Here is a 15,266-nt window from a genome sequence, read left to right as displayed (position 1 = left end):
TAGGTTGTGTGTGTGAGAGTCTGGTATCCAGCATCTATTACCATCAAACTGGTTTGGGTGATTCTAAGTGAAGTTATTTTGAAACAGAAATATCTACATCCTTCAGTCTAATGTGACATTTTCTGTCAGTAAGTCTGTAGTCATAATGAAACACAATTGTGATGGGTCTGCAATGCAATGAAGACAGAGCAGGAGACAAAATGGAGACAATTCGTAACGCACTTTTCTATTGATGCTACTTTCAATAAATATACAAATTATTAATTTTTTAACAAGAAATTAAACATTCCATTTTTTTTATTTGATATGTTTATTGAAAAAGAGGGTGAGTATCATATAGGTATCATATTGCTTCTTGGTTTATACAAACACAGTGAACATACAGAGTTTAATTAAACAATCCATCTTAGATGAAGGATACTTGTGTCGTAAGCTGCCTCAAAAGAATTGAACATTTTATTCACATTGTCTGGGGAGAGCACCCATATAGAACAAATACACTTCTGAAAAAACACATACATTTCCATTTGGGATATTATCGCTTATGCAATGATTTATTTGCACATGTGGTCCAAATAACAGATATGATAAGTCAAATGGTAACAGCCATGTTGTTTGGTTTGGTTGTAGAGCTAACTGTAGCAAGGCATTGAACAGAATGGTTCTCAAACACTTAAATAATGACCAAATTCCCTTCCTTTATGACAAACGATGTGATACAGATACTTAATAACTTCTGGACCAAAACAGCTGCACTTAGCTCACAGACTAAGATGCCTGGAGATTTGAATAGACCTGGAACTCTATTTTGACAATAGAAAAACAATGGCAACAGTAAAAGAGTATAGAAATCCGCATCATTGAGGAATGGCTGGGAGGGAGGGGCTTGATTGAAAACATGTGTCGGTCCCCCGGCTCATACTTAAATCTATTGTTCTCTGTTTTGGCTCCGTGGTACTATTGGCACTTCATATTTTAAACTCTGTGGAACGCTGTCAGGAGAAATAGAACGGAATCCCAATGACATTGTTCTAGAGTGTTCTAGGGGGTCCTAATGAGGAATGAATTGCCGGTTCAGTGGAACATCTCCCTGAGCTGAGATATCCTAATGACAACAGTAATGTTTGTTTTAAAGTATCTCAGTATGTTGCATTACAATCCGGATTTATTCGATTTGCCCATCTTGCATCAGTGGATGAATGCCGTCAGATTATTGGTTGATTAGGATAAACCTCCTCAAGGGAGGATTGAATCAGGGCAAACTATGTTAATGAACCCTGTATTTCTATAATATTCTGTTGTTGTTCAAGCCAGACCTGTCGCCACAATTTAATCTGGGGGACTATAAATGTTTATTACATTAACTTCAACATGTTGCAGCTGCACTAAATGAAGCTAATAGACACATAGCATGTTGTGTTTTTATGATATTGCAAAAAAACGTTTTTGGAAAAGTGATAAATGTATAAAAATTTGATTTGATAATACAGTAGTACTGCGGTTGGTATACAGTACTCTCTGGTTATGCCTTCATCTAATACTGCTTAAATGTACTTACAAATACTGTGTTATATCTCATTATCTTAGAATATATCAAATATACAAAAATAAAAATCATTACAGTAAAAATACCAATTTAAAAGACGTATCTGGTATTTAAAGTGGCTCAACGATCAAAGTAGGATAACTTTCCTTCGCCCCCAGCTCAGCAACATTCAGTTTCAATGTGATAGTCAATACTGTAGGATAGTAACAGGTATTTCATGTGGCCGTATACTGGCTTTAAAATCCTGCCTAAGGATATGTGAGGGTTTATAACTATGGAGTAGGCCTAAAGTGAGCTCCTAAGCAATTGATGAGTCAAATCCAATAATCAGACAATGTGATCCTGTATAGAAATGTATGTAATGAATCTTACTATACTTAATATAATACAGCAATTATTTTGCGCCAGTATTTGTTGGTAAATACCCAGAATATTGAGGTAAATTAATTTCATATTGCTTGTTTTGCTGAAAAATGACTCTGTGTCTCATTCAATGCCTTACAGCCTAGACTATAGCAACGGACAACATTACATTCACACAAACTGTATAAAAATCTGCATTGATATGGGGTTTTATCCCTGTTTTGCATTACAATCTTATCCCACAAGGCCATCGTTCTTACAACCCTTGGCTCTTGCTGAGTTGCTTAAGTTACTCTTCTAATTGTGTGGGCTTTTCTATTCAGCACAGGACTGAACTGTAATACAGAATTGTCTGCCTCCAATAAAGGCTGTCGGCTTGTATTACAGCAGATAACTTTCCCTTTATTACAGCACTGGTTTTCAAACCTCTCCTCGGGGACCCCCAGTCATTCCATGTATTTGATCTATTCCACAGCTAGCACACCTGATTCAACTTGTCAACTAACCAGCCTTGAATAGGTGAATCAGGTGAGTTAGTTCAGGACTACAACTAAATTGTGAAACGTCTGGTGGTCACCGAGGAGAGGTTAGAAACCCCTGGCCTGTACGCATCGTCTGATTGGGATCTTCACCGGTCTGTTCTTGTGAATGGAAACTCCATGTGATTCAGTGCACAGCCTCTCTTCCTGAAAAGATATGTATCACTTCAAACTAATGTCTTCTGATCACTTGAGTTGAAACACCTGAATCAATGCATGTCCGCCATTGTCTTGGCTAGACTGGAATGCTTGTTAAGGCTTGACATAGAAGTTGCCCCTGACCACAGATCTAAGATTTCCTTCCCTACCATCCTAGACTTAACCATCAGGAATTAAACAACATCTGACCTTGGATCAGTTAGGGGTGACTATCTATTTCCCCTGTTATGAATGTTTGATCAGCCCTGATTGGTCGCCTCTTACAGAGTGGGCTCAACCCCTCAGTCAGAGCCCACCCCTGGTGATACCCACAAGTCCTTGCTCAGCACATTTGAGACGGTGAGCCGGGTGTAAAAACTTTAAATGTCCCTTTACTGCCTCTTGTAAAAGTAGGAAAAATACTTTATATACAGACGTACACTTACACACTCAGTTCAGACACACACACACACACACACACACACACACTAAGAACAACCACACTGCGCTCACACACTCTTTACACACGTACTCACACACTCTTTACACACGTACTCACACATTCCGATATAATTAGGTATATGCACTTGGTGCTAACAGCGTGAGGAGAGGTGTCTGCAGCGTGGGAGGCAGGGTGGCTGCGGGGTCAGCAGCAGCAGCAAGGCATCATGGTCGGTCTGGCGGTGAAGTGCTGGTTTTGCAAGCGTTCCAGAGCATTCCAGAACGTTCCAGAGTGTTCCAGAGCAGAGATGTGTAGCTACAGAGTTACATATCTGAGTAGTGGAGGAGGAGGAGGAGGAGGAGGAGGAAGAGAGCTGGCCTGGGACTGGGGCACTTCAGGCCGGTCAGGATGGTGTATACGTCTCCTTTACTGAGCACGTCTTCTGGACTTCTTCACCCTGGAGACAGAAAGAGAGGAATTAGACACTGATTAAAGGAGGATTCATGGGTGTAACTTCATTTTTCCCGTGTGGCCACTTGACATCACCTGATTAGGAACAACTCTGGGCCCTAATGTAATTTTATGATAAATACTTAGTACGGTGCTCATTGGTATATTGATGCTATGTTCTGCATCATGCAGGGTTTTGAAACATGCATTCTTAGTAAAAAGGGTTCTTAAAGGGTACTTTGGCTGTCCAAATAGGATAACTGTTTTCCAACTGTGGAAAGAGTCCTACATGCCCCCTAAAAAAACTAACAAAACAAAAACAAACAAAAAAACAAATGGGTCCTACATGGAACCCAAACGGGTTCTACATGGAATCAAAAGGGTTCTATCTGGAACCAAAACTGGTTCTTCAAAGGGTTCTCCTATGGGAACAGCCGAAGAACCATTTTAAGTTCTAGATTGCACCTTTTTCTCTAAGTGTGTAACATGTCACGTAGGCCTCCAGTATCTAGTTGTTTAATAATATAGTTTGTTTGTCTGGCAGACTGGACTTATAAACACGATGCAGTTCTACGAGAGCATATATACTTAAACCTTCATTAACAAGATCATCTGGATATGCATCGTCTTAGAAATATTTGTACACACAGTTTTTTTGGCTAGCTATTTCAAGCAAATGCAGTCTTTTGTAACTATGCCACATTGGGGACTAAACAGCAAGAAAATGCCTAATTTGTGGTAAAATGTTCCTCCATTATAGATTTATTTACTATAGGCGTTTTTAAGAGGCAGACATTTTGCATGGTTGGTGAAAATGATCACCAGACACTGTATGTGGGAAGTTTTTATAAGGAATGCACATTTAACACACATTTTAACTGCACAACCCATTTAGATTCATTATAATATTCTGTATAGTGTGCCTGTTATTGTTTATTGTAGTTTTTTACAGTTTACTCCTTGGGTGTAAAACTTAGTGGAATTGTTTTCCCTTAGTGGAATGAGTTTTACTATTTGTAGACAAATTAGTCCTGATCATTTTGTGAAAGTGCCTTCAATTTACACATATTTGTTTACTTATACACAAACTACTGTCTTTTAGCCATGAAATTAATGAAGTTAGTTCACTTGTGAAAATAACACCTGTTTATTTTTGCATAAAGTTTTAGGTAAAAAATCTGTAAATAAAAAAAAAACTAACTTTTTTGAAGTCATGAAATTCTACTACATCCCTGATTTCCCAGATACATTCTGATTGTTTACTGAAAGACCTGGAATGCTCTGAATGCCACGCTTAAATTATCAGAGGGATTGCAAGGAATGAGCAGAAAGTATTCTTTCCCAGTCTTTAATTCATATCTCAGTAGCCATCTGAGTAGCGAACACGCATAATGAGAAACAAACACCCAGAAATACCTGTCACTTTCATCTCTTTTAATGACACACACATACCAACAATTCTAATCAAACCGATAAATTAGCCATTTCACAATGCAAAGTGGACAAGTGGCTATAAAATGACACTAAACTGTTGTTACTGTACTTAAGCAGTTCCATTTCTCCCATTTCATTTGGATTTTGCAGATAAAAACAGGGGCGTATTTCATTCCATGTCTCTCACTGTTACCAGCGAACTAGCCTGGTCCCAGATCTGTTTGTGTTGTCTTGACAACTCCTATGGTTTGGCGTGACAATGAATGACCATAAGAGTTGGCAAGACAGCACAAGCAGATGTGGGACCAGGCTACCCTGTGATCAGCTCTTACTTGTCAAAGAGGGAAGTAAGGTTTCTTCTTACTTGTTAATGGCATTCTTCAGGTACGTCTGCAGCCATTTGGTCTCGGGGTTAATGCACACCTCCCTGTTGTTCTTCAGCTTGGCACTGTGACCGGGAGAGGGATGGAGGGAGAGAGAAAGTGAATTAGGCAGAGACTCATTTCAGTGTTCTCCGAGCATCCACTTTCTCTGTTTTCTTATCTGATTCAAGGATAGAATGATCTGGAAAAAGAAAGGGAACAAAAAAAAGCCGAGTCCAGTAAGTTCTCATGAACTGGCCTAGCGTCTTCTCGCTCTGGTGAACATCCAGGGATAGTGTGCTGTGTAGCTGTTATCAGTAACACACATACCTGATACGTGGGGTCAACTAGGGTCAACTGTGGCCGTGTTTCGGTCAAACTGTAACGAGACTCGTGGGCCTTGTAGTAGCGAGTTGAATAGTACGAGTTTTTATTACACTTCAATTATGTACATAGATAAATAAATATAGATCATTTCTAGGTTTCTTTTGAACTAATCATTCTGAATGCATCTATTTCAGTTTGACACATCTGTCTTTATAGACTCATGGGTCTTGTAGTAGTGAACTGAATAGTATGAGTGGCATATTTTAGTATACAGTATGTAATCTTCTATATTTGTTTTATTTAAAAAAAATAAAATCAAAAGGGTTACATTTGAGGTAATATTTTTGAAGTCATTATTTGCTGTTTGACACAGTTTTTATAGGTTACTTAAATCTAGTCTGTATAATTCATGTATCTGAAGATTGAAGAGACATCTGATGAACTCTGTATACTGTAATCTAAAAGTAAGTCTGTTCCATCATTTTGATATAGTCTATCTGCTCATTCAGGGTCAAAATAAACAAACACATTAAGATGAATGAAGTTCCCTTTCCTTTAAACCAACTACTGTACTGGACTGGACACACAAAACAAACATCACTCAGTATGATATAAGGCTGCAAAGTCAAGAGTAACATAATGTATCTTGAAAAATAAGTTATTTGACCAAAATTATATTTATCAAGCTTATTTATATGTCACTAATTTCCAGGGACATTTGCCAGTGAACAATCAACACGTTATTAAAATCCATAGCATATTTTTTAAGAACAAACATATTATGAACAAGTTGTAAGGATCACAGTTATTAAAACTTGTATTCACAGCATATTTTAACCCACAAAACATGCTTAGTGCCAGTTGTAAGGATCACAATGCATTAAATCACATCAAGTCCCCCACCACATGCCACAGGGGAGAAATCCCATCTCTCTCCTTCCACTTAGACAGCTGTTGCAATGATAATAAAGCACGGTAACACTGATCTCTTTGTTAAGCCGGTGGTACTAACAATAAGGAGGTTTTGATGTCAGGCCATTTAGCCTGGGATTTACAGACTGTGGGGTGTATATGGGAGTAAGTGGTTCACCTGTAGAGGACTGTAGTGTGTTGATAGAGGGTTGACTTGAGTGTCGACTTGAGAGAGGGGCATTTGTCCCGAGATCGGACACCTCTGTGAGTGTTTCTGATCCATGAGCTTTAGGGGGAGACGGGGTAGTGTGTGTGTGTGTGTGTGTGTGTGTGTGTGTGTGTGTGTGTGTGTGTGTGTGTGTGTGTGTGTGTGTGTGTGTGTGTGTGTGTGTGTGTGTGTGTGTGTGTGTGTGTGCGTGTGTGTGTGCACACTCTCTCCTCTCCTCCCCTCCTTCCCCAAACATATGGATCTAACACCTCTGTGTCAAAAGGTCGTGTTTGAGAGTTAACAACTCATGTAGCACCTCACCACCTCTCCTCCCTCCCTCCTTCTCTCCCTCCTTCTCTTCCTCTCACAACCCTGTAAATTAAACACATTCCTCTCCACCTCTGAATCTCTCCTTCATCACTCCTTTACCGCTTTTCTGATTCAATTTCACCTCCCCCAAACTCTCCATCCCTATTAAACACCAGCCTCTTCAATTGACCAAATGGCCCACCTACTACCCTTACCCCAATAAGATGAAAGAACATCTCAAGCGCATCAAACCCCTTCAAATCCCCCCAAAACCAACATCCCAGTTGTTTAGATAAATAAAAGCCGGTAACTGGATTCCCCGTTTGTTTACCTCTAGGATACCACCTTCCTCCCTCCCTCCAACCCCCATCCTGTCCTCTTTTATATATTTAGTGCAGCTAATCCATTTTACTGTTTTGATGTGTCTCCTGGTTTAGGTTTATCCCTCTAGGCTGTGTGTGTGTGTGTGTGTGTGTGTGTGTGTGTGTGTGTGTGTGTGTGTGTGTGTGTGTGTGTGTGTGTGTGTGTGTGTGTGTGTGTGTGTGTGTGTGTGTGTGTGTGTGTGTGTGTGTGTGTGTGTGTGTCTGGACTATCTAGCGTCTGATTGACTCTGTTGGAATTCGGGGCTCTGGCAGTCTGGAGCTTCTAACACAGTAGGTAGTAATTACTTCACAGCAAGCTAATGCCAACAAGCCGGAGGAGACAGGGGCGTGTATGGAGGGATGGAGGGGGAGAGGGAGGTGTAGTGTTACCCCTGTTGTCTTTCATCCAAGGACAATAGATATATCAGAAGAGATGCGAGCTCTCTGCCCCTCTCTCCCCTGCTGCTCAGTCATAAATAACTTTTGGATGGGGTTTGGAGGGAATAAGAGGGAAAAGTGGAAGATTTTGGTGGCGTATGTGTGTTCCTTAATGCCTATGTGTGCAAATGTGTGTATCTCTTGATGATTGTGTGTCCTGACCAGATTTGTATCCTTACTGACCCCTTGCCATGAGTTAACCCCCTAATGCCCCCCCCCCCCCCCCCTCCCCACCCCCCAAACCCCTCTGGCTTTTTGGCTCTGGCCACCTGGTTTCTATAGGTTACAAATAGGCAAAGCATTTTGGCTTAATGCGTTCCAGGCCATTTAAATTACACTAAATGTGGGCGGCTGGTGAGCGAAGGGAATAAAAGAAAGAAGGATAGAGAGGGTCAGCTGCAACATAAAGGTCATCACGTTGACCCCTAATGATTGTTTCCTTAACAAGACTAAAATCCCCCCTAGAGCTAGCTTGGAGAGAGACACTCCTCTGTCAGCTTCCTCTCTCCTCTCCTGGCCATTTACCGTGTTGTTCTAATCTAAACATCTCTTTCCATTTGGGGAGAGCCATAGCAACTGCATCTCTTTTCTCCACTCTCTCTCTCTCTCTCTCTCTCTCTCTCTCTCTCTCTCTCTCTCTCTCTCTCTCTCTCTCTCTCTCTCTCTCTCACTCTCTCTCCTCTCTCACTCTCTCTCCTCTCTCACTCTGTCTTTCCCTCCACTGTGGTCCTCCAACTGCAATCATTAAAACCTCATAATATGGGACTGATGCTTAGCCGAATGGAATGGGAACCAAAGTTAAGCGCCATTAGAATCCACATGGGATCTTATTAACAGAGGGGTCTTACTGGGCTGAATCAGGCTATTCTGAACAGGCTTTGCCCTAGGAGATGACTATAGGAGTTGGCAAGACCACACAAACAGATCTAGAACTAAGTTAGTTTAGCTGTAGCAGCTGACAATAGGAGTTGGTAAGACAGCACAAACAGATCTGGAACCAGGCTAGTTTATCCCTACTTGACTATACGTATCAGGCCAAGGTCCTTCTGGTTTCAGCCATGCAGGCTTGTGCTGTGTTAAAGCAAAGATGGTAGATAAACGAAGATGTCACATTTCCAGTCTGCTTAAGGGATGGCTCTCCCATAGGCACCAATGCATTAGCAGCTGGTTCTGGTCTGCTTAGTTCATTGACTATATATGAATAAGAAAAAAATGTGGGAGTGGGATGAGTCGCTTCCTCTTCCACCTCTGGTTAAACTACATTGCAGTGGTCCCGTAGAGTAACATGGACCGTGGCATTGACAGGTGTCTGTCCAGCCCTAAAACAAACACCTGATTCAACAAGTCACCGCCTTGACGATTAGTTGATGAGTTGAATCAGGTGCTTCAGTGCTGCGCCCGGGAACCGAAGCTAACTCACACTCTCAACATGCAGCTGTCTCAGACCAGGGTTGCTTACCAATGCTTTACTGGGCCTAAATAGTTCTGCTTTATCTCCAGAAAAAGTCTGTCTAAATATAGTGAATAGCTTCCCCTTCTGTGAGCAGCATCACTGTGTGTGCTGTGTGGGATGTCCAGTGTTGGCCACCATAGTACTTTCTTATCTGTGCAGTGTAGTGCAGAGCTGAGGAGAACATGGGGTTGTCTCCTACAAAACTTCCCTGTTACTCCCCAGCCCAGTAATGAAACCATCACTTTTGGGAGAAGCAATACAGCGATCTAGTTGTTCTTATGAGCGGTGTGGACAGTTCTTCACATGACAAACTAAGGAACTTAGCTGTAAGTCTTCTAAAACACAACCCAAAATCAGGGTTAAAAAGCATCCCATAATGCACCAGCAGGTTACTCACATGACTTGGAAAGGGCAGTTGGGTGTGTGAAGGAACTTGAGCTCTCTGATGCTCCTCTGAGGGACGGTGTTGAGAGTGGAGCGACACCAGCACCTCTCTACCAGGCTGATGGGCTTAGCTGAAAACAACAACCACAAACATAGTAAGATACCGTACCAGGTACCAGGTACCAGGTACCAGGTACCAGGTACCGGACACTGAGAGAATGTGAGCTTCGACCATTTCTATGTCTTAAAACTAGAACAACCAAAGCTCACAGCGTGAGGGACAGTAATGTCTCAACACTAGCATTATGATAGTTAGAGCTGAACCAACAATATGAGACTCAACACCTCCAAAATGCAACAACTCACAATCATTGCAGGCAGGAAACTAGGAAGAATTTGTTCATTTCATATCAGAGTTCTTGTTAGAACAAATATGTTTAATCTACTGTCTCTAAGCCCGACAATGCATGAGAAATATACAGAACATTTAGCTGACCTTAGTCCCAAACTAGGAAGAATTTGTTCATTTCATATTAGAGCTTGTAAGAACAAACAAGGTAAAGTAGAAGACAGATTTCCGTTGCCGCTGGACATTGGGGATTAAATCCATTTTCACTGTACTCCATGACAGCAACAGCTCCTAAATCAATAGTCAGTGGTGTGTGAGATTGGTTTACGCAGTGTTACAACCAGGTCTCATAAATAGCACACACACACTCACACACTCTCACCAAACTTTCACCGTACACACTCAACACTACTCTACTTTTACCTGTTGTTAATCATCTTCACATTCACTGAGGTAAACTCCAGTATTTCTGTTAAACCGGTGTACAAAGCTGGGGGAAATGTCCCTGACTTTCAACTGGCCTGCTGAGCATGGCAGATAGCTACACCTAAGATAAAACTAGCAAAAATAAGCATTTGAAGAAGATTACTTGAATATGTTGTTCAGGGTCAAAAAGCTCTGAGAGGAAAATTTCATTTAAATAATTCAATCACACTGTTATAGTTATTTATACATTTCTAATAAAATACCGTTAAGACAAAACAGCACACACGTCCATGCATTTAAATGCATACCTCAAATAATCAACACACACTCCCACCAAGTACAAAACTACTGTATTTAACCCTGACAATGCATGGGAAAGTATACATTTACCTGCCTTTAGTTCCAAAGGCAAAGCAATTAAAAAGAGATTAGTCTGCCACACACACTCACACACGCGTATGCACACACACATGCCCACACACACACACACACGCACACGCACACGCACACGCACACGCACACGCACACACACACACACACACACACACACACACACACACACACACACACACACACACACACACACACACACACAGAGACTCTCAGACCAGCGCTCATTGTCCCATCCGCCGTCATACTGCCTTTTCACTATGAACATTCAAGACACAGCTCTCTATCCCAGAAGAGTCCTTATCGTTCTACTCCACTGGGGCTCCCAATGTTTCCCTCCTTTCTCAAAGCTCCAAGAACACAAAGCTTAGATTCTCATCAAAAGAGTCCCTTTAAGAAGTAGGCTACATTCTTAGAATAATTGCATATCACCCCTGGTTCCTACCGGTTCCTGAAACGAAGAATCTTTTCACTCAATAGCATATACTCAGGCTTTTGACTGAAATGTTCTTAGATTCTGGGATTTCAGAGGGGATGCCCTGCCGGAAATTTGACACAAGATGAACATGAAATGTGAAATTCTTGATAACCTGTTTCCAACAATGATTTTTATTAGTTTTTCTTTGAAGATGGGAAGAGGTCAATTGGCTGAACATGTCTCTTCTCCAGTTGCCTTGTGGTTGTAAAACTTTCATGAAAGACTCTCTCCGTTTACTTTAAAACACTTTGATATTTACATTCTTTTCATTTCTCGAATCTTCCATCTTAACGGCGTACAAATGGATCCCTTGTTTGACTGTGGGATTAAACTGTGATCACGTGAATCCACTGCAAAATAAACAACAACAGGAGAGAGAGAGAAGTCAGAGAGAAGAGTTGAATTGAAGTTAGCTCAACCTCTGCTGTGTTATGCTAAGCCTGTTGTTACTACCCCTAGCCAGGGAGACCCTGATTGCATAGACGATAGGATGGCCGGGTGATGGAGGGGGTAACTTGTGTATTTATCTGTTTTATTTTGCTTCTTTTAACTAGAAACTAATTAGGGGCTAAACAAGGCGGGTTGTGAAAGAAACTAATTACATCCCAAATGGAACCCTATTGCCTATTTTGTGCACTTCTTCTGACCAGAGCCCTATGGGTTTCCCTGTGGGCCCTGGTCAGATGTAGTGCACTGTATAAGGGAATAGTGTTCTATTTGGGAAGCAGAGGTTGTAGCTAGATGGTCACTTGTGGCCGGGTGCTGTAAGCCGCATACATAATGACCCAGTATTAGCATGATAATAGAGCCTGATAAGGTGGAGGGTCATTGCTGTGATATTGGTATGGGGGAGACTTAGCCATTTGGGACACTGACTCCCTGACCCATCATCCTCTAAATCGTAAGATCTTACTTTCTGTCTTTGACAAATCGTTTTAATTGTTCATTTGTATGCCGTTAAGATGTAAGATTTGAGAAATTAAAGTGGTTGAAATATCAAAGTGTTAAAAGCAAGTAGAAAAGTATTTCATGAAAGTTTTACAACAAAAGGCAACTGAGAAGATACATAAATAATGGCAAAAGTAAACACAAACCTAGACATTTCCAGAATAAGCTAAATAACCAACTACTTAAAATTCAACTATACAAACAACAACAAAAAAACAAATGCAACCAATTTGAGTATAACATCTCCATCACATCAACAATCACTTACTTATTTTACCAAATCCAGTCAGACATCAAGGAGCCAAAAGACAACCTCCACAACCACAACTCATAACCACAAGTTATTCTGCTGTGTATCCCGTCTCTCAGCAACACCAGCCAAATGTCACAACCACATCTAGTCTAACAACACCTATTCAAATGAACCAACAATATCAAGACAACCTCCACAACCACATCTAGTCTAACAACACCTATTCAAATGAACCAACAATATCAAGACAACCTCCACAACCACATCTAGTCTAACAACACCTATTCAAATTAACCAACAATATCAAGACAACCTCCACAACCACATCTAGTCTAACAACACCTATTCAAATGAACCAACAATATCAAGACAACCTCCACAACCACCAACATGTCATCATTTTCTAGAACAAATCACATCCCCAGACATTCTAGAACACATACATAAAGTCTCTCTTTGCTAAGTTACTAAAATGACTCAAATAAAGAGATAGATAAATAAAGATAGATTAAACACAAGAAAGAACACACTAATACAGTCTTAGAAAAAAAGGGTTCCAAAAGGGTTCTTCAACTGTCTCCATATGATAACCCGTTTTGATTCCAGGTAGAACCCTTTTTTGTTCCAGGTAGAACTCCTTTGGGTTCCATGTAGATCCCTCTGTGTAAAGGGTTCTACATGGATCTCAAAAGGGTTCTTCCTAGAACCAAAAGGGTTCACCTGGAACCAAAAAGGGTTCTTCAAAGGGTTATCCCCTTTTAGGTTTGAGATGCCACCTTTTCTTCTAAGAGTGTAGAAGACATGCCCAGACAGATAAATCATCCCCAGACCAACTCACCCGTAGAGGGAGGTACATCCAAGGCCACAGCCAGTAGGACCAACACAGCCAGTACTTTGACATCCATGGTGGGCTGTATGTAGGAGGATGGAGTTACAAGAGGCTCAGGGCTCAGCTTCTCACAGCTACTATCCAGCAGGGCTCAGGGTAGACTGACTGTCAGCTCCTCTCTACACACTGTTAAAGCACGGAGGCTGAGGGAGAGAGAGAGGGAGGGGAGAGAGAGGAGGGAGGCTCCTAATTTCTCAGGAGGAGGCAGGGGGTGGGGAGGGGGGGGGTGAGCTGCACTGGCTAAATGAAAGGCAGAGAGTTCCTCGATTGTAAATGTGCTGGCAGACAATCAAGAAGAAATTCTCTTTCTCTTTTAAGTTATTTCTCTCTATTACTTTCATTCTCTTTCTCACAATGTCTCTCTTTATGTCTCGTTTTCCTTCTCTCTCTCAGGTCTCCTCTCTTTTGCTTTCTGTCTCTCTTTCTCTCCCTCCCTCTCACTTTCCCTCCTTCACCTTTCTTTTCCCAAACTCACAAACTACCCCCTCTCTCCATTTCCCCCCCTCTTTTCCCGCTCTCTCTGGGGCTGTCAGTCAGACTATTTGGAGAGCCTGGGCTCCCTGCTGCTAGCCTAATATTGTTCCTATTACAGCTGAATGGCTGGAGTGTTATTGTTTACAGGGACCCTGCCTGCTCCCCCCCCTCTCTGGCTGGCCTGTGTCTTCCCAGTCATCTGTCTCTCTGGCTGGCCTTGGTCTTCCCAGTCATCTGTCTCTCTGGCTGGCCTGTGTCTTCCCAGTCATCTGTCTCTCTGGCTGGCCTGTGTCTTTCCAGTCATCTGTCTCTCTGGCTGGCCTATGTCTTCCCAGTCGTCTGTCTCTCTGGCTGGCCTGTGTCTTCCCAGTCATCTGTCTCTCTGGCTGGCCTGTGTCTTCCCAGTCATCTGTCTCTCTGGCTGGCCTTGGTCTTCCCAGTCATCTGTCTCTCTGGCTGGCCTGTGTCTTCCCAGTCATCTGTCTCTCTGGCTGGCCTGTGTCTTCCCAGTCATCTGTCTCTCTGGCTGGCCTTTGTCTTCCCAGTCATCTGTCTCTCTGGCTGGCCTGTGTCTTCCCAGTCATCTGTCTCTCTGGCTGACCTGTGTCTTTCCAGTCATCTGTCTCTCTGGCTGGCCTGTGTCTTCCCAGTCATCTGTCTCTCTGGCTGGCCTGTGTCTTCCCAGTCGTCTGTCTCTCTGGCTGGCCTGTGTCTTCCCAGTCATCTGTCTCTCTGGCTGGCCTGTGTCTTCCCAGTCATCTGTCTCTCTGGCTGGCCTGTGTCTTCCCAGTCATCTGTCTCTCTGGCTGGCCTGTGTCTTCCCAGTCATCTGTCTCTCTAGCTGGCCTGTGTCTTCCCAGTCATCTGTCTCTCTGGCTGGCCTGTGTCTTCCCAGTCATCTGTCTCTCTGGCTGGCCTGTGTCTTCCCAGTCATCTCTCTCTCCTCCATGCCTGGATTATGTTATCCTTTAACTGAACTGTCATGAGAACCCAGTCAACTGTCCTTCTATCAGTGTTTCTCCTGGTCAGGATACTGTACGTGGTCAGGAAAAACTGGTCAGGAAAATAATTATAAGGCAATTAAATCCTAGTTATAGCCTAACTAGGACACATCATTTCCTCTGGTCAGGTCATGTTGCCAGGAAAAACTCTTATCCATACTAATGATAAAATCGAGAGAATGTAAAAAGCGGCCAAATATGACATTACAAACAAAACAAAACTGGTTGTACTTTAGCGGGACATTAAGATGTGATGATATGCAGTAATAACTAAATAAATGCTTAAACTAACAGGTGGGGAATAAATTAAGAAATAGCCAATTGAGCCACATATGTATTTTCTGTACTCACTGGTTCCCAAAGCAATTATCTGGAACCTTCTGATAAAACT

At 42.1% G+C, this 15,266-nt stretch overlaps 1 protein-coding gene across 1 annotated transcript; it reads right to left on the bottom strand.

The window, feature by feature from the left end:
• Nucleotides 1-300: 300 nt before the first annotated feature.
• On the bottom strand, nt 301-13,510 carry cxcl12b (chemokine (C-X-C motif) ligand 12b (stromal cell-derived factor 1)). Its single transcript, XM_038978713.1, has 4 exons — nt 13,350-13,510; nt 9,681-9,798; nt 5,277-5,360; nt 301-3,485 (listed from the first exon to the last, which is right to left on the bottom strand). The coding sequence occupies exons 1-4, from the start codon at nt 13,414-13,416 to the stop codon at nt 3,455-3,457; spliced, it is 300 nt and encodes a 99-aa protein (XP_038834641.1). The 5' UTR covers nt 13,417-13,510; the 3' UTR covers nt 301-3,454.
• Nucleotides 13,511-15,266: the final 1,756 nt, after the last annotated feature.

The sequence above is a fragment of the Salvelinus namaycush genome, chromosome 39 (assembly GCF_016432855.1).
Source record: "Salvelinus namaycush isolate Seneca chromosome 39, SaNama_1.0, whole genome shotgun sequence".
In the NCBI taxonomy this organism is placed as follows: domain Eukaryota; kingdom Metazoa; phylum Chordata; class Actinopteri; order Salmoniformes; family Salmonidae; genus Salvelinus; species Salvelinus namaycush.
The sequence above is the reverse complement of the archived record's forward strand: the minus strand, read 5'-3'. Positions and strand labels throughout refer to the sequence as shown.